This window comes from Ranitomeya imitator, chromosome 1 (assembly GCF_032444005.1).
Source record: "Ranitomeya imitator isolate aRanImi1 chromosome 1, aRanImi1.pri, whole genome shotgun sequence".
Lineage (NCBI taxonomy): Eukaryota > Metazoa > Chordata > Amphibia > Anura > Dendrobatidae > Ranitomeya > Ranitomeya imitator.
In genome coordinates this window covers 917,623,077-917,644,238 of record NC_091282.1, presented here as the reverse complement: position 1 = coordinate 917,644,238, position 21,162 = coordinate 917,623,077, and the positions used below count along the sequence as shown (strand labels likewise).

Sequence of the window (21,162 nt, the reverse complement as noted above, 5' to 3'; positions counted from 1 at the left end):
CATTTTAATGTCAAAACCATCCATTCTTCTTAATGAAGCTTGTCAAGCGTAATTTACCTTATAATAATTGGAAGGCATTTGAAATTGGGGGTCATTTGGCTAAAGTTGTGGGGGGTAGGGCTGGTTCAAGTAATTAGTGGGCCCAGGAAATCTGGACCACGTCACGGCAGTGGAGCAGGGAGAGGTAAGTATTTCAACTTTGCAAGTGCTGTGAACCTGAGCAAGCAGGGGGGGCCCACTCGTTGGCATTGGCACTGGCACAGGGCCCCTCAAAGTACAGCGGTGTGTTTGCACGGCGGGGGCGCCTCCCACCGGCAGCAACACTTTTGCGTACTATGAGAGGCCCTGTGCCAGTGACGTCGCCAACTAGTATTCCTCCCCCCACCTGATGAAGGAACCTGCACTTTCATCTGCACCTTCCTCTTTGTCCCCGTGTAAGGTGGTATGGTATGCGGGAAGAGCAACCTGACTTTCAGCAGGGTCACAATGTTGTTGTGTAGCGTGCACGGGGAATGTTGCGTTATGGGTCAATGTACCAGCAGACTCATCTATCACTGGCTGGGCAATGGGCACGATGAAGTGGAAACACAGATATAGGCCCAAAGAAGAAAGTGGGCTAAATGCAGTTCAAAATTGGTAACACAGGAATAACCAGGGGGCATTGCAGTGGAGGACAACTGGAATGAGAGGCTGACACAGAGAGTAGGGCCAAATCAGTAAGTAGTCGAAATGCAGTTCAAAATTGGCAACCGTAGTAAACAGGCGGCACAGCTTTGTTCAGTGGAGGAGAACAGCAAGGAGTGGCAGACACCGATAGTAGGCCCCAACCCAACTAGTAGGCCAAATGCAGTCTAACATTAACAACTACTTAACGAGAGGCTGAAAATGGTATTTCAGGACAGGAAACCAGGAGAACAGCAAGGAGTGGCAGACACCGATAGTAGGCCCCAAACCAACTAGTACGCCAAATGCAGTTGTTCCATTTAACCACAATTTAATGAGAGCCTGAAGATAGAAGCTCAGGAAAGGCAACCTGGGAACACCTTGGAGTGTAACACACCATCTCTCTCCACCCCATACCCATTTTGTAGGCCTAATGCTGTGTACTTTTCTACAACTACTAAACGAGAGTCGGAAGACCGAAGCAATGGCAAGGAAACCTGGGGAACACCTTGGAGTGTAACACACCATCTCTCTCCACCCCATACCCAATTTGTAGGCCTAATGCAGCCTACTTTCCGACACCTACTAAACGAGAGCATGAAGATCGAAGCTCAGGAAAGGCAACCTGGGGAACACCTTGGAGTGTAACACACCATCTCTCTCCACCCCATACCCATTTTTTAGGCCTAATGCAGTGTACTTTTCTACAACTACTAAACGAGAGTCGGAAGACCGAAGCAATGGCAAGGAAACCTGGGGAACACCTTGGAGTGTAACACACCATCTCTCTCCACCCCATTCCCCATTTTTTAGGCCTAATGCAGCCTACTTTCCGACACCTACTAAACGAGAGCATGAAGATCGAAGCTCAGGAAAGGCAACCTGGGGAACACCTTGGAGTGTAACACACCATCTCTCTCCACCCCATACCCATTTTGTAGGCCTAATGCTGTGTACTTTTCTACAACTACTAAACGAGAGTCGGAAGACCGAAGCAATGGCAAGGAAACCTGGGGAACACCTTGGAGTGTAACACACCATCTCTCTCCACCCCATACCCAATTTGTAGGCCTAATGCAGCCTACTTTCCGACACCTACTAAACGAGAGCATGAAGATCGAAGCTCAGGAAAGGCAACCTGGGGAACACCTTGGAGTGTAACACACCATCTCTCTCCACCCCATACCCATTTTGTAGGCCTAATGCTGTGTACTTTTCCACCAACTACTAAACGAGAGCCGGAAGATCGAAGCTCATGAAAGGCAACCCGGGGAACACCTTGGAGTGTAACACAACCTCTCTCTACACCACGAAAGGGCTGATTCTTAGGAAGGAAGGCTGTTGTAAATAAGCATTGCGCGTCCGAGGGTGATTATATTCTTATTCGGTATCTACTCACCCTCGGACGCGCCATGCTTCTTGATTTGTAATTAATGTTTATTTGCAATGTGCTTTTGACTTACTCAATTATTTTTTTAATTATTGATTTTATTAAATTAATAGTTTAACATCTTATTGGAAATAATTTAAAGGAGACGCGACAGGACAACACTCGGTGGATGCCATATCTGTGTTAACAACTCCAAAAAACTTTCAGTTAACTTCTTGCAGGAGAAAGAAATTGTAGCTGTTGGACCTTTGTAGTACAGTTCCAGATATTTGTTGTGTGTTTGTTTTGATTGTTAAAATGTCTGCATTTGAGATCTCAACACGATCTTATTTTTTATAATCAAATTAATTTTTTAAATATTTTATTAGGTTGGTTCAAGGGGTACACGGGCCGCAGTAGACAGGTCAGTGGAGGCCTAGTGGAAGGAGGGACCGCAGATGCGCCACTGTTTCACCCATACACAATTAGTAGGCCTAATGCAGCGTAGTTTCCAACAGCTACTAAACGAGAGCCGGAAGATCGAAGCTCAGGAAAGGCAACCTGGGGAACACCTTGGAGTGTAACACAACCTCTCTCTACACCACGGAAGGGCTGATTCTTAGGAAGGAAGGCTGTTGTAAATAAGCATTGCGCGTCCGAGGGTGATTATATTCTTATTCGGTATCTACTCACCCTCGGACGCGCCATGCTTCTTGATTTGTAATTAATGTTTATTTGCAATGTGCTTTTGACTTACTCAATTATTTTTTTAATTATTGATTTTATTAAATTAATAGTTTAACATCTTATTGGAAATAATTTAAAGGAGACGCGACAGGACAACACTCGGTGGATGCCATATCTGTGTTAACAACTCCAAAAAACTTTCAGTTAACTTCTTGCAGGAGAAAGAAATTGTAGCTGTTGGACCTTTGTAGTACAGTTCCAGATATTTGTTGTGTGTTTGTTTTGATTGTTAAAATGTCTGCATTTGAGATCTCAACACGATCTTATTTTTTATAATCAAATTAATTTTTTTTATATTTAATGATGTTGGTTCAAGGGGTACACGGGCAGCAATAGACAGGTCAGTGGAGGCCTAGTGGAAGGAGTGACGGCAGACAGGCATCAAAGGCCTAACATTGGGCTGGCTGTAGGCAAGTTAAAATTGGTTCCAGGGGAACACGGCCATCAGTGGCCTGGTCAGTGTAGTTGTAGTTGAAAGAACGGGACGCAGACAGGCTTCGAAGGCCTAACATAACAAACTTGGGCTGGCTGTAGGCACTTTTAAATTTGTTCCAGGGGTACATGGGCAGCAGTGTATGGTCAGTGGAAGTCTAGTGGAAGGAGTGACCGCAGACAGGCTTCCAAGGCCTAACATAACAAACTTGGGCTGGCTGTAGGCACTTTTAAATTGGTTCCAGGGGTACACGGGCAGCAGTGGTCTGGTCAGTGGAAGTCTAGTGGAAGGAGTGACCGCAGACAGGCTTCCAAGGCCTAACATAACAAACTTGGGCTGGCTGTAGGCACTTTTAAATTGGTTCCAGGGGTACACGGGCAGCAGTGGTCTGGTCTGTGGAAGTCTAGTGGAAGGAGTGACCGCAGACAGGCTTCGAAGGCCTAACATAACAAACTTGGGCTGGCTGTAGGCACTTTTAAATTGGTTCCAGGGGTACACGGGCAGCAGTGGTCTGGTCAGTGGAAGTCTAGTGGAAGGAGTGACCGCAGACAGGCTTCCAAGGCCTAACATAACAAACTTGGGCTGGCTGTAGGCACTTTTAAATTGGTTCCAGGGGTACACGGGCAGCAGTGGTCTGGTCTGTGGAAGTCTAGTGGAAGGAGTGACCGCAGACAGGCTTCGAAGGCCTAACATAACAAACTTGGGCTGGCTGTAGGCACTTTTAAATTGGTTCCAGGGGTACACGGGCAGCAGTGGTCTGGTCAGTGGAAGTCTAGTGGAAGGAGTGACCGCAGACAGGCTTCCAAGGCCTAACATAACAAACTTGGGCTGGCTGTAGGCACTTTTAAATTGGTTCCAGGGGTACACGGGCAGCAGTGGTCTGGTCAGTGGAAGTCTAGTGGAAGGAGTGACCGCAGACAGGCTTCCAAGGCCTAACATAACAAACTTGGGCTGGCTGTAGGCACTTTTAAATTGGTTGCAGGGGTACACGGGCAGCAGTGGTCTGGTCAGTGGAAGTCTAGTGGAAGGAGTGACCGCAGACAGGCTTCGAAGGCCTAACATAACAAAATTGGGCTGGCTGTAGGCACTTTAAATTGGTTCCAGGGGTACATGGGCAGCAGTGTATGGTCAGTGGAAGTCTAGTGGAAGGAGTGACGGCAGACAGTCTTCGAAGGCCTAACATAACAAAATTGGGCTGACTGTAGGCACTTTTAAATTGGTTCCAGGGTAACACGGCCAGCAGTGGCCTGGTCAGTGTAGTAGTTGTAGAAAGAAGGGACCGCAGACAGGCTTCGAAGGCCTAACATAACAAAAATGTCAAAACAATGGTATTGTCAGTGCCAGGCATTGAAGGATGTCAGCGCCTAGACTACACATTGGTGAAGCTGTGAGAGATAATTTTGCTAGTGGTAGAGCACTGTTTGAGCTGGGGGGGGGAACTGTCTTGTGGCCGGCGGTACAGGCACAGGGCCCCTCATATTACAACGGTGTGTCTGACGTTGGGTGCGCACCACCACCGCCAGAGACACTTTATTGTACTATGAGGGACCCAGTGGCAGTGCCGTCGACCAAAAGCGGCCACACCCACCTCTTCAGACAAACAGCACTCTCAAGGGTCCAAGCGCAAAGTGGCGATAGCACGGCCCCGTGTGGGGAGTTTGGCCATTTCGTGAGGTGGAAACATGTCGTATGCTGGACAATCAGGTGAAGAAAATTACGAGATTGGAAAAGTCATTCAGAATAGTCCACAGGCAAGACCTTTTCATAGGAAAGCTAGGTGTCAGCCGGGCAGGGTGGGGCAAAAGATTTTGAAATCCAGTTGTGGTTCATTTTAATGAAGGTTAGATCATCTACATTTTGGGTAGCCAGACGAGTCCTTTTTTCTGTTAGTATTGAACCTGCAGCACTGAATACTCTTTCTGATAGGACACTAGCTGCCGGGCAAGCAAGCTCCTGCAATGCATATTCTGCCAATTCTGGCCAGGTGTCTAATTTGGATGCCCAGTAATCAAATGGGAATGACGGTTGAGGGAGAACGTCGATAAGGGATGAAAAATAGTTTGTAACCATACTGGACAAATGTTGTCTCCTGTCACTTTGAATTGATGCTGCAGTACCTGTCCTGTCTGCGGTCATAGAAAAATCACTCCACAACCTGGTCAGAAAACCCCTCTGGCCAACGCCACTTCTGATTTCTGCCCCTATAACACCTCTGGTCTGCTGGCCCCTGGAGCTCGTGTGAGAACGATCACGGGCGCTGTGTGCAGGGAATGCCAGAAGCAAACGGTCAACAAGAGTTGATTGTTTTGTTGCTAATATTAGTTCCAAGTTCTCATGTGGCATAATATTTTGCAATTTGCCTTTATAGCGAGGATCAAGGAGGCAGGCCAACCAGTAATCGTCATCGTTCATCATTTTTGTAATGCGTGTGTCCCTTTTGAGGATACGCAAGGCATAATCCGCCATGTGGGCCAAAGTTCCCGTTGTCAAATCTGCGGTTGTGCTTGGTTGAGGGGCAGTTGCAGGCAAATCTACGTCACTTGTGTCCCTCAAAAAACCAGAACCCGGCCTTGCCACGCCACCAATTTCCCGTGCCCCCGGGAAAGCTTCCTCATTAAAAATATACTCATCCCCATCATCCTCCTCATCCTCCACCTCCTCTTCGCCCGGTACCTCGTCATGTACACTGCCCTGACCAGACAATCGCTGACTGTCATCAAGGCTTTCCTCTTCCTCTGGTGCAGACGCCTGATCCTTTATGTGCGTCAAACTTTGCATCAGCAGACGCATTAGGGGGATGCTCATGCTTATTATGGCGTTGTCTGCACTAACCAGCCGTGTGCATTCCTCAAAACACTGAAGGACTTGACACATGTCTTGAATCTTCGACCACTGCACACCTGACAACTCCATGTCTGCCATCCTACTGCCTGCCCGTGTATGTGTATCCTCCCACAAAAACATAACAGCCCGCCTCTGTTCGCACAGTCTCTGAAGCATGTGCAGTGTTGAGTTCCACCTTGTTGCAACGTCTATGATTAGGCGATGCTGGGGAAGGTTCAAAGAACGCTGATAGGTCTGCATACGGCTGGAGTGTACAGGCGAACGGCGGATATGTGAGCAAAGTCCACGCACTTTGAGGAGCAGGTCGGATAACCCCGGATAACTTTTCAGGAAGCACTGCACCACCAGGTTTAAGGTGTGAGCCAGGCAAGGAATGTGTTTCAGTTGGGAAAGGGAGATGGCAGCCATGAAATTCCTTCCGTTATCACTCACTACCTTGCCTGCCTCAAGATCTACAGTGCCCAGCCACGACTGCGTTTCTTGCTGCAAGAACTCGGACAGAACTTCCGCGGTGTGTCTATTGTCGCCCAAACACTTCATAGCCAATACAGCCTGCTGACGTATGCCAGTAGCTGCCCCATAATGGGAGACCTGGTGTGCAACAGTGGCAGGTGCGGATGGAGTGTTTGTGCGACTGCGGTCTGTGGACGAGCTCTTGCTTCTGCAGGAGGACGAGGAGGAGGAGGAGGAGGAGGAGGGGGTGCGAACGGCTACAGACAACTGTTTACTAGACCGTGGGCTAGGCAGAACTGTCCCAAACTTGCTGTCCCCTGTGGACCCTGAATCCACCACATTTACCCAGTGTGCCGTGATGGACACGTAACGTCCCTGGCCATGCCTACTGGTCCATGCATCTGTTGTCAGGTGCACCTTTGTGCTCACAGATTGCCTGAGTGCATGGACGATGCGCTCTTTAACATGCTGGTGGAGGGCTGGGATGGCTTTTCTGGAAAAAAAGTGTCGACTGGGTAGCTCGTAGCGTGGTACAGCGTAGTCCATCAGGTCTTTGAAAGCTTCGCTTTCAACTAACCGGTAGGGCATCATCTCTAACGAGATTAGTCTAGCTATGTGGGCGTTCAAACCCTGTGTACGCGGATGCGAGGCTAAGTATTTCCTTTTTCTAACCATAGTCTCATGTAGGGTGAGCTGGACTGGAGAGCTGGAGATCGTGGAACTAGCGGGGGTGCCGGTGGACATGGCAGACTGAGAGACGGTGGGAGATGGTATTGTTGCCGCCGGTGCCCTAGATGCAGTGTTTCCTACTACGAAACTGGTGATTCCCTGACCCTGACTGCTTTGGCCTGGCAAAGATACCTGCACAGATACAGCAGGTGGTGCGCTAAATGGTGGTCCTACACTGCCGGAAGGGATGTTGCGTTGATGACTAGCTTCATTGGCCGAGGGTGCAACAACCTTAAGGGACGTTTGGTAGTTAGTCCAAGCTTTCAAATGCATGGTGGTTAAATGTCTATGCATGCAACTAGTATTGAGACTTTTCAGATTCTGACCTCTGCTTAAGGAAGTAGAACATTTTTGACAGATGACTTTGCGCTGATCAATTGGATGTTGTTTAAAAAAATGCCAGACTGCACTCTTTCTAGCATCGGATACCTTTTCAGGCATTGCAGACTGAGCTTTAACCGGATGGCCACGCTGTCCTCCACCAGGTTTTGGCTTTGCCACGCGTTTTGGGCAAGATACGGGCCCGGCAGATGGAACCTGTGGCGATGTTGATGCCTGCTGCGGCCCCTCCTCCTCCTCTGCTTCAGAACTGCTGCCGCCTGCACCCTGTTCCCCCAATGGCTGCCAATCGGGGTCAAGAACTGGGTCATCTAATAACTCTTCTTGTACCTCCTGCGCAACTTCGTCTGTGTCACCGTGTCGTTCGGTGGTATAGCGTTCGTGATGGGGCAACATAGTCTCATCAGGGTCTGATTCTTGATCAGCACCCTGCGAGGGCAATGTTGTGGTCTGAGTCAAAGGACCAGCATAGTAGTCTGGCTGTGGCTGTGCGTCAGTGCACTCCATGTCAGATTCAATTTGTAATGGGCATGGACTGTTAACTGCTTCACTTTCTAAGCCAGGGACGGTATGTGTAAAGAGCTCCATGGAGTAACCCGTTGTGTCGCCTGCTGCATTCTTCTCTGTTGTTGTTTTTGCTGAAGAGGACAAGGAAGTGACTTGTCCCTGACCGTGAACATCCACTAACGACGCGCTGCTTTTACTTTTACCAGTTTCACGAGATGAGGCAAAAGAGCTAGAGGCTGAGTCAGCAAGATAAGCCAAAACTTGCTCTTGCTGCTCCGGCTTTAAAAGCGGTTTTCCTAATCCCAGAAAAGGGAGCGTTCGAGGCCTTGTGTAGCCGGACGACGAACCTGGCTCCACAGCTCCAGACTTAGGTGCAATATTTTTTTCCCCACGACCACCTGATGCTCCACCACTACCACTACCCTCATTACCAGCTGACAATGAACGCCCCCGGCCACGACCTCTTCCACTAGACTTCCTCATTGTTTTAAAAACGTAACCAAACTAACGTTATTTGTTGCAGTCACACAACTTACACGGTGAGCTATAACTTCAGTATGATTTAGCTACCCCTTTACAGGTTGGTGAGACCACAGCGAAAATCAGGCCCAATGTTACACACTCTTTTTTTGGTGGCTGCAAATTAGAGAGATGCCCCACACGCAGGACTGTCACTGAAGCACAAATGTTAATATTAATGTCACACTATTATTTTTTTTTTATTTTTATTTTTTTTTTATTTTTATTTTTTTCAGGAACACTTTAGAAACCCCCCCAAAAAAAAAAAATAGATTTTTGCAGGGAGAATTTAGAAAACAAATGTAACAAACTATATGCTTTCTATGGGCCACTGAGTGAGAGATGACGCACACAGGAATCAGGAGTGGCACACAAGCCCAGAGGCCAATATTTTTCTACCAATGATTGATGGAGTTATTTTCTCTGGTAGATTTTGGAACCCAAATCAAGGAAAAAAAATGTAGGCTTTCTATGGACCACAATTGGAGAGAGAGAGAGAGAGAGAGAGAGAGAGATGGCACACCCAGGAGTCAAGACTGGCACACAAGCAGAAAGGCCAATATTAATCTCCCACTGTTTTTTTTGGTTGTTTTTTTTTTTTTTTCAGGGAGACTTTAGAAAAAAAAATAATAAAAAAAATATGATTTTATCAGGAAGAATTTAGAAACCAAATAAAATAAAATGATTTTTTCAGGGAGAATTTAGAAAACAAATAAAACCAAAAATAGGCGTTCTATGGCCCACTGACTGAGAGAGAGAGAGAGATGGAACGCTTAGTACTGGCACACAAGCCCAAAGGGCAATATTAATCTCCCTTTTTTTTTCCAGGGAGAATTTCTAAAACCCAAAAAAAAAAAAAAATAGGCTTTCTATGGCCCACTATTTGTGAGAGAGATGGGACGCTCAGGACTGGCACAGATGGCACGCTCAGGACTGGCACAGAAGCCCAGAGGCCAATATTAATCTCCCTTTTTTTCTGGGAGAATTTATAAAACCAAAAAAATATTTAAATAGGCTTTCTATGGCCCACTATTTGTGAGAGAGATGGCACGCTCAGGACTGGCACAGATGGCACGCTCACAACTGGCACACAAGCCCAGAGGCCAATATTAATCTCCCTTTTTTCAGGGAAAATTTATAAAACCAAAAAAAAAATTAAATAGGCTTTCTATGGCCCACTATTTGTGAGAGAGATGGCACGCTCAGGACTGGCACAGATGGCACGCTCACAACTGGCACACAAGCCCAGAGGCCAATATTAATCTCCCTTTTTTCAGGGAAAATTTATAAAACAAAAAAAAAATTAAATAGGCTTTCTATGGCCCACTATTTGTGAGAGAGATGGCACGCTCAGGGCTGGCACAGATGGCACGCTCAGGACTGGCACACAAGCCCAGAGGCCAATATTAATCTCCCTTTTTTTCAGGGAGAATTTATAAAACCAAAAAAAAAAATAAATAGGCTTTCTATGGCCCACTATTTGTGAGAGAGATGGCACGCTCAGGGCTGGCACAGATGGCACGCTCAGGACTGGCACACAAGCCCAGAGGCCAATATTAATCTCCCTTTTTTTCAGGGAGAATTTATAAAACCAAAAAAAAAAATAAAATAGGCTTTCTATGGCCCACTATTTGTGAGAGAGATGGCACACTCAGGACTGGCACACAAGCCCAAAGGCCAATATTAATCTCCCACTGTATTTTTATCAGGGAGAATTTATACACCCCACAAAAAAAAATACAGAAAAATGAAAAGGCTTTCTATGGCCCACTATGTGAGAGAGATGGCACACACAGGGATGGCACTCTAGCAGAAATGCCAAATTGCCAATCTTAATCTCCCACCAAAAAAAAAAAAAAAAAAAAAAACAGGGAATGTCCTACAATTACTATCTCCCTGCCTGCAGTAATCTCAGCCAGGTATGGCAGGCAGCTACTATCTCCCTGCCTGCAGTAATCTCAGCCAGGTATGGCAGGCAGCAATAAGGAGTGGACTGATGCACAAATGAAATAAAAAGTGTGGACAAACAAAAAAGATAGCTGTGCAGAAAGGAAGGAACAAGAGGATTTGTGCTTTGAAAAAAGCAGTTGGTTTGCACAGCGGCGTACACACAGCAATGCAGCTATCAGGGAGCCTTCTAGGGCAGCCCAATGAGCTACAGCGCTGAGGGGAAAAAAAAAAAAAAAAAAACTTCCACTGTCCCTGCACACCGAGGGTGGTGTTGGACAGTGCAAATCGCTGCAGCACAAGCGGTTTTGTGGTTAATGGACCCTGCCTAACGCTATCCCTGCTTCTGACAAAGCGGCAGCAACCTCTCCCTAAGCTCAGATCAGCAGCAGTAAGATGGCGGTCGGCGGGAACGCCTCTTTATAGCCCCTGTGACGTCGCAGACAGCAAGCCAATCACTGCAATGCCCTTCTCTAAGATGGTGGGGACCAGGACCTATGTCATCACGCTGCCCACACTCTGCGTTTACCTTCATTGGCTGAGAAATGGCGCTTTTCGCGTCATTGAAACGCGACTTTGGCGCGAAAGTCGCGTACCGCATGGCCGACCCCGCACAGGGGTCGGATCGGGTTTCATGAAACCCCGACTTAGCCAAAAGTCGGCGACTTTTGAAAATGTTCGACCCGTTTCGCTCAACCCTACTGGTGACATGTTAAGAACTGACGCGTTTCTGGCAACAGCCATTAGTCACATTAATGTGAAGATAAATTTGCATCAACCCTTAAGATAATAACAAAATATAATACATAGTATTGACTACAAAACTTGTAAAATTGTACAGATGGTCTTTTCAGGATGTAATGTAACAGTGCAGCACATACTATTTCCTGTGTGTTAGACAAAGAAAAGTTGAGTGAAGTTTTGTTTGTCTGCATTGATAATAATTACATATTGGTTAGTACTTAGCAGTAGCGTAGCTACCGGGGTGGCAGAGGGGGCCATCGCCCCAGGCCCCACTCTAAGCGGCGGCTGCTTCAGTTGTTAAGCAATATGCGGCCGTGGCTCTCTGATGTATCCGATGCATGGCGGCATGCTGCGGCGCCGCTGCCTGGTCTCCATCTGAGCAGAGACTCTGCACGCTGCACAGCAGCCAATAGCAGAGTCTCACTGCAGCGCACGGTGCAGGCTGGAGCGCTTCTAATTACCTGATAGTCTCTGACAGGCTGGCAGCGCTGCGGTTAGCTCCATCCCCAGGTGTGCTCCGATTGGTCCACACTGAACTCAGGGTCCTAATGAGCAGCTGCAGCTTAGTTTGTGCCAGGAGTCCAAGACAGTGCCTGGCCTGGACAAACTGGAACTAATCACGGATGGACACTTATAAATGTAAGGGCTGCTGCTGTGGAACAAAATGTTTGTTCTTTTAATGAAATTACAGCACATGATGTTACTATGTTACTATTGGAGTGGGGTGAATGTGAGGGGAAGAGGGAGAGCTGAATTAGGGTAGTGGGGGTGGGTGGCGCTGTAGTTGCCTTGTCTTCCATTTCTTGGATTGTATGCAATGCAATCTTATCTAATAGTTGTTGGCTGGGAAGGGTGGAGGTAGGGGGCTTATTATATTTACAGCTTAGGTCTTACAATAAGCCCCAGCCTGTTATATTCAGTATAACAAGCCCCCATACAACAACCATGGCACAAGCTGCACTTTATTTAAGGGGATTATCTGATGTCATTCTACAAGCCTGCAGTTACTCCTATGTGGCTGCAAAATTGTGAATCTTCACATCGCGCACACTGAGGATTCGCCATTGCCTATATCAACAAGTATGCGATTTGCATACTCCTGGCCATGTTCTAACTGTGCGGCCTCACTCAATAAAAGTGCATTGAGCAAGACCAGAAACAGTCTAGTCAGAGTGTGGCCAGTTGTATGCAAACAGCATACTTGAGGTTACATGACAACCCCATTCCCACACCGGAGACTCCTGACAGTGTGCTGTGCATGCAGTGTGAGGATTCACAAGTCTGCAATCACATAGAGACACTGCAGACTTGTAGCGTAGAACTAGACAATCCCTTTAATAATTTCATAATAAACAGCTTATTATTTGTATAAAGTTATTAAAGGGGTTATGCGGGTTTGGAATAAAAATCTGCAGTCACAATATATGGCTGCAGACTGGCAAATCATGATAGGGTGCGGTGCACTTGCTGTCATGAGTCCCCAATATCATCAGTGTAGTTATGTGACCACATGTTTGCTATGTGCATGCGTCCACTAGATACATTTGGCTTCTCTCAATAGAAGAGAATAGAGAAAAGCCAAAAGAGTCTAGTCAGCACATACATATAGCATACATGCGGTCACATGTTCATCTGATCACATAAGTGATGCTAGGTACTCATGAGCCATTATTACTGTATATAGGGGGACTCAGGAGACATTATTAGATATGAAGTGGGCACTTAAGAAGCATTATTGTTATGGGGCACTCAGAGTATTGTGAACATCAAAGGTGCACATGGGGCATCATTAATTTTAAGGGCCAAAATGGAGCACTGTTTTCTAGAGCACTTGCACAGGGCAGTAATATTTTAAAGGAGTAGTTTTACCATCCAGACGACACAAAGGGAGGATTTTACTTTGTAAGGGGCACAGTGGTGGGCATTACTATGTGGGGAACAGTGGTGGCATTATTATTTGGAGTACTAAGAGAATCAGTAATAGGGACACATACAGCAGCAGCGGCTCAGTATTGGGGTATCAGGTGTAGTAATAGGGACACATACGGCAGCAGCAGCTCAGTATTGGGGTATCAGGGGCAGTAATAGGGACACATACGGCAGCAGTGGCTCAGTATTGGGTTATCAGGTGCAGTAATAGGGACACATACGGCAGCAGCGGCTCAGTATCGGGGTATCAGGTGCAGTAATAGGGACACATACGGCAGCAGCGGCTCAGTATTGGGTATCAGGGGCAGTAATAGGGACACATACGGCAGCAGCGACTCAGTATTGGGGTATCAGGTGCAATAATAGGGACACATACGGCAGCAGCGGCTCAGTATTGGGGTATCAGGGGCAGTAATAGGGACACAGATGGCAGCAGCGTGTGCGTATTGGGGTATCAGGTGCAGTAATAGGGACACATACAGCAGCAGCTCAGTATTGAGGTATCAGGGGCAGTAATAGGGACACATACGGCAGCAGCGGCTCAGTATTGGGGTATCAGGAGGAGTAATAGGGACACATACGGCAGCAGCGGCTCAGTATTGGGGTATCAGGTGCAGTAATAGGGACACATGCGGCAGCAGCGGCTCAGTATTGGGCTATCAGGTGCAGTAATAGGGACACATACGGCAGCAGTGGCTCAGTATTGGGATATCAGGTGCAGTAATAGGGACACTTACGGCAGCAGCGGCTCAGTATTGGGGTATCAGGAGGAGTAATAGGGACACATACGGCAGCAGCGGCTCAGTATTGGGGTATCAGGTGCAGTAATAGGGTCACATACGGCAGCAGTGGCTCAGTATTGGGGTATCAGGAGGAGTAATAGGGACACATACGGCAGCAGCAGCTCAGTATTGGGGTATCAGGAGCAGTAATAGGGACACATACGGCAGCAGTGGCTCAGTATCGGGGTATCAGGTGCAGTATTAGGGACACATACGGCAGCAGCGGCTCAGTATTGGGCCCGGGGTATCGGGTGCAGTAATAGAGACACATACGGCAGCAGCAGCTCAGTATTGGGATATCAGGTGCAATAATAGGGTCACATACAGCAGCAGCAGCTCAGTATTGGGGTATCAGGTGCAGCAATAGGGACACATACGGCAGCAGCGCATCAGTATTGGGGTATCAGGTGCAGTAATAGGAACACATACGGCAGCAGCGGCTCAGTATTCGGGTATCAGGAGGAGTAATAGGGACACATACGGCAGCAGCGGCTCAGTATTGTGGTATCAGGTGCAGTAATAGGGACACATACGGCAGCAGCAGCTCAGTATTGGGGTATCAGGTGCAGTAATAGGGACACATACGGCAGCAGTGGCTCAGTATTGGGATATCAGGTGCAGTAATAGGGACACTTACGGCAGCAGCGGCTTAGTATTGGGGTATCAGGTGCAAAAATAGGGACACATACGGCAGCAGTGGCTCAGTATTGGGATATCAGGTGCAATAATAGGGTCACATACAGCAGCAGCAGCTCAGTATTGGGGTATCAGGTGCAGCAATAGGGACACATACGGCAGCAGCGCATCAGTATTGGGGTATCAGGTGCAGTAATAGGAACACATACGGCAGCAGTGGCTCAGTATTCGGATATCAGGAGGAGTAATAGGGACACATACGGCAGCAGCGGCTCAGTATTGGGGTATCAGGTGCAGTAATAGGGACACATACGGCAGCAGCGGCTCAGTATTGGGGTATCAGGTGCAGTAATAGGGACACATACGGCAGCAGCGGCTCAGTATTGGGGTATCAGGTGCAGTAATAGGGACACATACGGCAGCAGTGGCTCAGTATTGGGGTATCAGGTGCAGTAATAGGGACACACACGGCAGCAGTGGCTCAGTATTGGGATATCAGGTGCAGTAATAGGGACACATACGGCAGCAGCAGCTCAGTATTGGGGTATCAGGTGCAGTAATAGGGACACATACGGCAGCAGCAGCTCAGTATTGGGGTATCAGGTGCAGTAATAGGGACACATACGGCAGCAGTGGCTCAGTATTGGGATATCAGGTGCAGTAATAGGGACACTTACGGCAGCAGCGGCTCAGTATTGGGGTATCAGGTGCAAAAATAGGGACACATACGGCAGCAGCAGCAGCTCAGTATTGGGATATCAGGTGCAATAATAGGGTCACATACAGCAGCAGCAGCTCAGTATTGGGGTATCAGGTGCAGCAATAGGGACACATACGGCAGCAGCGCATCAGTATTGGGGTATCAGGTGCAGTAATAGGAACTCATACGGCAGCAGCGGCTCAGTATTCGGGTATCAGGAGGAGTAATAGGGACACATACGGCAGCAGCGGCTCAGTATTGGGGTATCAGGTGCAGTAATAGGGACACATACGGCAGCAGCAACTCAGTATTGGGGTATCAGGTGCAGTAATAGAGACACATACGGCAGCAGTGGCTCAGTATTGGGATATCAGGTGCAGTAATAGGGACACTTACGGCAGCAGCGGCTCAGTATTGGGGTATCAGGTGCAAAAATAGGGACACATACGGCAGCAGTGGCTCAGTATTGGGGTATCAGGGGCAGTAATAGGGACACAGATGGCAGCAGCGTGTTCGTATTGGGGTATCAGGTGCAGTAATAGGGACACATACAGCAGCAGCTCAGTATTGAGGTATCAGGGGCAGTAATAGGGACACATACGGCAGCAGCGGCTCAGTATTGGGGTATCAGGAGGAGTAATAGGGACACATACGGCAGCAGCGGCTCAGTATTGGGGTATCAGGTGCAGTAATAGGGACACATGCGGCAGCAGCGGCTCAGTATTGGGGTATCAGGTGCAGTAATAGGGACACATACGGCAGCAGTGGCTCAGTATTGGGATATCAGGTGCAGTAATAGGGACACTTACGGCAGCAGCGGCTCAGTATTGGGGTATCAGGAGGAGTAATAGGGACACATACGGCAGCAGCGGCTCAGTATTGGGGTATCAGGTGCAGTAATAGGGACACATACGGCAGCAGTGGCTCAGTATTGGGATATCAGGTGCAGTAATAGGGACACTTACGGCAGCAGCGGCTCAGTATTGGGGTATCAGGAGGAGTAATAGGGACACATACGGCAGCAGCGGCTCAGTATTGGGATATCAGGTGCAGTAATAGGGACACTTATGGCAGCAGCGGCTCAGTATTGGGGTATCAGGTGCAATAATAGGGACACATACGGCAGCAGCGGCTCAGTATTGGGGTATCAGGTGCAGTAATAGGGTCACATACGGCAGCAGTGGCTCAGTATTGGGGTATCAGGAGGAGTTATAGGGACACATACGGCAGCAGCGGCTCAGTATTGGGGTATCAGGAGCAGTAATAGGGACACATACGGCAGCAGTGGCTCAGTATCGGTGTATCAGGTGCAGTAATAGGGACACATACGGCAGCAGCTCAGTATTGAGGTATCAGGGGCAGTAATAGGGACACATACGGCAGCAGCGGCTCAGTATTGGGGTATCAGGAGGAGTAATAGGGACACATACGGCAGCAGCGGCTCAGTATTGGGGTTTCAGGTGCAGTAATAGGGACACATGCGGCAGCAGCGGCTCAGTATTGGGGTATCAGGTGCAGTAATAGGGACACATACGGCAGCAGTGGCTCAGTATTGGGATATCAGGTGCAGTAATAGGGACACTTACGGCAGCAGCGGCTCAGTATTGGGGTATCAGGAGGAGTAATAGGGACACATACGGCAGCAGCGGCTCAGTATTGGGGTATCAGGTGCAGTAATAGGGACACATACGGCAGCAGTGGCTCAGTATTGGGATATCAGGTGCAGTAATAGGGACACTTACGGCAGCAGCGGCTCAGTATTGGGGTATCAGGTGCAAAAATAGGGACACATACGGCAGCAGTGGCTCAGTATTGGGGTATCAGGGGCAGTAATAGGGACACAGATGGCAGCAGCGTGTTCGTATTGGGGTATCAGGTGCAGTAATAGGGACACATACAGCAGCAGCTCAGTATTGAGGTATCAGGGGCAGTAATAGGGACACATACGGCAGCAGCGGCTCAGTATTGGGGTATCAGGAGGAGTAATAGGGACACATACGGCAGCAGCGGCTCAGTATTGGGGTATCAGGTGCAGTAATAGGGACACATACGGCAGCAGCGGCTCAGTATTGGGGTATCAGGAGGAGTAATAGGGACACATACGGCAGCAGCGGCTCAGTATTGGGGTATCAGGTGCAGTAATAGGGACACATGCGGCAGCAGCGGCTCAGTATTGGGGTATCAGGTGCAGTAATAGGGACACATACGGCAGCAGTGGCTCAGTATTGGGATATCAGGTGCAGTAATAGGGACACTTACGGCAGCAGCGGCTCAGTATTGGGGTATCAGGAGGAGTAATAGGGACACATACGGCAGCAGCGGCTCAGTATTGGGGTATCAGGTGCAGTAATAGGGACACATACGGCAGCAGTGGCTCAGTATTGGGATATCAGGTGCAGTAATAGGGACACTTACGGCAGCAGCGGCTCAGTATTGGGGTATCAGGAGGAGTAATAGGGACACATACGGCAGCAGCGGCTCAGTATTGGGATATCAGGTGCAGTAATAGGGACACTTATGGCAGCAGCGGCTCAGTATTGGGGTATCAGGTGCAATAATAGGGACACATACGGCAGCAGCGGCTCAGTATTGGGGTATCAGGTGCAGTAATAGGGTCACATACGGCAGCAGTGGCTCAGTATTGGGGTATCAGGAGGAGTTATAGGAACACATACGGCAGCAGCGGCTCAGTATTGGGGTATCAGGAGCAGTAATAGGGACACATACGGCAGCAGTGGCTCAGTATCGGTGTATCAGGTGCAGTAATAGGGACACATACGGCAGCAGCTCAGTATTGAGGTATCAGGGGCAGTAATAGGGACACATACGGCAGCAGCGGCTCAGTATTGGGGTATCAGGAGGAGTAATAGGGACACATACGGCAGCAGCGGCTCAGTATTGGGGTTTCAGGTGCAGTAATAGGGACACATGCGGCAGCAGCGGCTCAGTATTGGGGTATCAGGTGCAGTAATAGGGACACTTACGGCAGCAGTGGCTCAGTATTGGGATATCAGGTGCAGTAATAGGGACACTTACGGCAGCAGCGGCTCAGTATTGGGGTATCAGGAGGAGTAATAGGGACACATACGGCAGCAGCGGCTCAGTATTGGGGTATCAGGTGCAGTAATAGGGACACATACGGCAGCAGTGGCTCAGTATTGGGATATCAGGTGCAGTAATAGGGACACTTACGGCAGCAGCGGCTCAGTATTGGGGTATCAGGTGCAAAAATAGGGACACATACGGCAGCAGTGGCTCAGTATTGGGGTATCAGGGGCAGTAATAGGGACACAGATGGCAGCAGCGTGTTCGTATTGGGGTATCAGGTGCAGTAATAGGGACACATACAGCAGCAGCTCAGTATTGAGGTATCAGGGGCAGTAATAGGGACACATACGGCAGCAGCGGCTCAGTATTGGGGTATCAGGAGGAGTAATAGGGACACATACGGCAGCAGCGGCTCAGTATTGGGGTATCAGGTGCAGTAATAGGGACACATGCGGCAGCAGCGGCTCAGTATTGGGGTATCAGGTGCAGTAATAGGGACACATACGGCAGCAGTGGCTCAGTATTGGGATATCAGGTGCAGTAATAGGGACACTTACGGCAGCAGTGGCTCAGTATTGGGGTATCAGGAGGAGTAATAGGGACACATACGGCAGCAGCGGCTCAGTATTGGGGTATCAGGTGCAGTAATAGGGACACATGCGGCAACAGCGGCTCAGTATTGGGGTATCAGGTGCAGTAATAGGGACACATACGGCAGCAGTGGCTCAGTATTGGGATATCAGGTGCAGTAATAGGGACACTTACGGCAGCAGCGGCTCAGTATTGGGGTATCAGGAGGAGTAATAGGGACACATACGGCAGCAGCGGCTCAGTATTGGGATATCAGGTGCAGTAATAGGGACACTTATGGCAGCAGCGGCTCAGTATTGGGGTATCAGGTGCAATAATAGGGACACTTACGGCAGCAGCGGCTCAGTATTGGGGTATCAGGTGCAGTAATAGGGTCACATACGGCAGCAGTGGCTCAGTATTGGGGTATCAGGAGGAGTTATAGGGACACATACGGCAGCAGCGGCTCAGTATTGGGGTATCAGGAGCAGTAATAGGGACACATACGGCAGCAGTGGCTCAGTATCGGTGTATCAGGTGCAGTAATAGGGACACATACGGCAGCAGCGGCTCAGTATTGGGGTATCAGCAAGATGTGGAAGTTGTGAAGGTTGGGAATAGATGGTGACGGTGCTGGAAATGTGATAAGTCAAATGTGTCTGTGTTGTATTCTCTGCAGCCACATCGTGGCGATCTGTGCCTGGTTTGATAGACTGGAAAAGTGAACGACTCCATTAGAAAGAGCATCACCTGTAAGTTTCTATAACTGCACTGTAATTGTAGATATGTTCTTTAGGCCGGCGTCACACTTGCGAGTGTGATGCGAGAAACTCGCAAGAGTCTCTGGCATCAATACCCGGCACTGCCACCGACACTCAGGACTGGAGCATTCAGCTGCATGTATTTCTACAGTATGCAACCACACTCTCTGCTCCCGAGTGCCGGGTATTGATGCCATAAACTCTTGCGAGTTTCTCGCATCCCACTCGCAAGTGTGATGCCGGCCTTAAGACTGATATCTGCCACTATATATTCACCATATGGCGGTAATATCAGTGTGGGTGTTTGTATGAGATTTTTAATATCAGTTACAGCCCAGTCATCTGCTGATACTTGATTTATCAGCTGCATCTTTTTATTTTTTGAAGTAGTAAAACATTACTTCTTCAAAAAAACATTATTACATTTTTGTACATTTTTTTCATTTTTGTTATGGATACAGCTGCCACCTTTAGTGTTGGCCTGGAGAACTTGGGGCTTTTGTCCTTGTGGGTTGCACTTATGTTGTGCTGGGCAGCCCACCTGCTCTAATAATGTGGGGTCATTAATAGATGAAGCCAGACACTATGCACTACCTGTGTATGACTGGTGCTCTATGCAAGCCTTATTCGTGTGTATTTATAATATTAAGCAAACACCCTCTCAATGAGTGATCGGCGTGTGAGTGGTTGTTTCAGCAATATTTTGCAAATGAGCATCCTGCTAGTACATTGGTAATCTGACCTGGTATTTTAAAATACGGCCGCTTTTTCTGTGATGTTTTTTGAATTGGATGTCATGGGAGCTCTGCAGCCAACCAATGACTTGATGAGCCGCAACTACACACTGTTACTCAGGTTGGGGGGCCCACTCAGAGGTGTTTGGCCCCCCCCCTAGCCTGAACCCTTAGCTACGCCTCTGGTACTTAGTACAATCCTCACTTACCTGCATCCCTCTTTTGCAAATGTCTTGACTCAGTTGCTATCGTGCAGAGGAGCGCACAAATCAGAGTGACCCACTTCATGGCTGCAGCTCTTTGGGGAGGACCTCTCAGAAGCCTGGAGAATATGTGAAAATCTTGTAAATATATATGGTGTCTGGCTCCATTTACAAATGATTAATCAGACTGGTTCTGTAAATTATTAATATTTACCTTGTGATTGAAATAGGGGAATGGCAAAAACACACTTTGCTTCTTTTTTGTTTGTTTGTAAATTAGGTTGATACTGGCACCCATCTCTTTAAAAGTCCTTGTATATCAGGTAGATGTCCACAGATGAACTACATCAGTCTTAGGTTATTACTCAATGAAACTACAAACAAAAGGTTAAGTAAAGTGATCCCTGATTATGACAGCTCCTCGGGCTCTGTTCATTGTCTACTCCAAATGTGAACAAAGGTAAAATAATAAAAAAGACATAATACTTCTATGTTGATCCTCAAT

The 21,162-nt window shown here is 48.2% G+C and overlaps 1 protein-coding gene across 1 annotated transcript in view; it reads right to left on the bottom strand.

Annotated features, from left to right (window-relative positions):
• The window catches only part of LOC138654935 (albumin-like), a 97,408-nt gene extending 76,636 nt beyond the window's left edge, over positions 1-20,772 (bottom strand). The window contains exon 1 of the mRNA XM_069743530.1: positions 20,664-20,772. Within this exon, the coding sequence (XP_069599631.1) occupies positions 20,664-20,742 (79 nt within the window). The 5' untranslated portion in view covers positions 20,743-20,772. The remainder of the gene's footprint in view (positions 1-20,663) is intronic.
• Between the last annotated feature and the right edge of the window lie 390 nt (positions 20,773-21,162).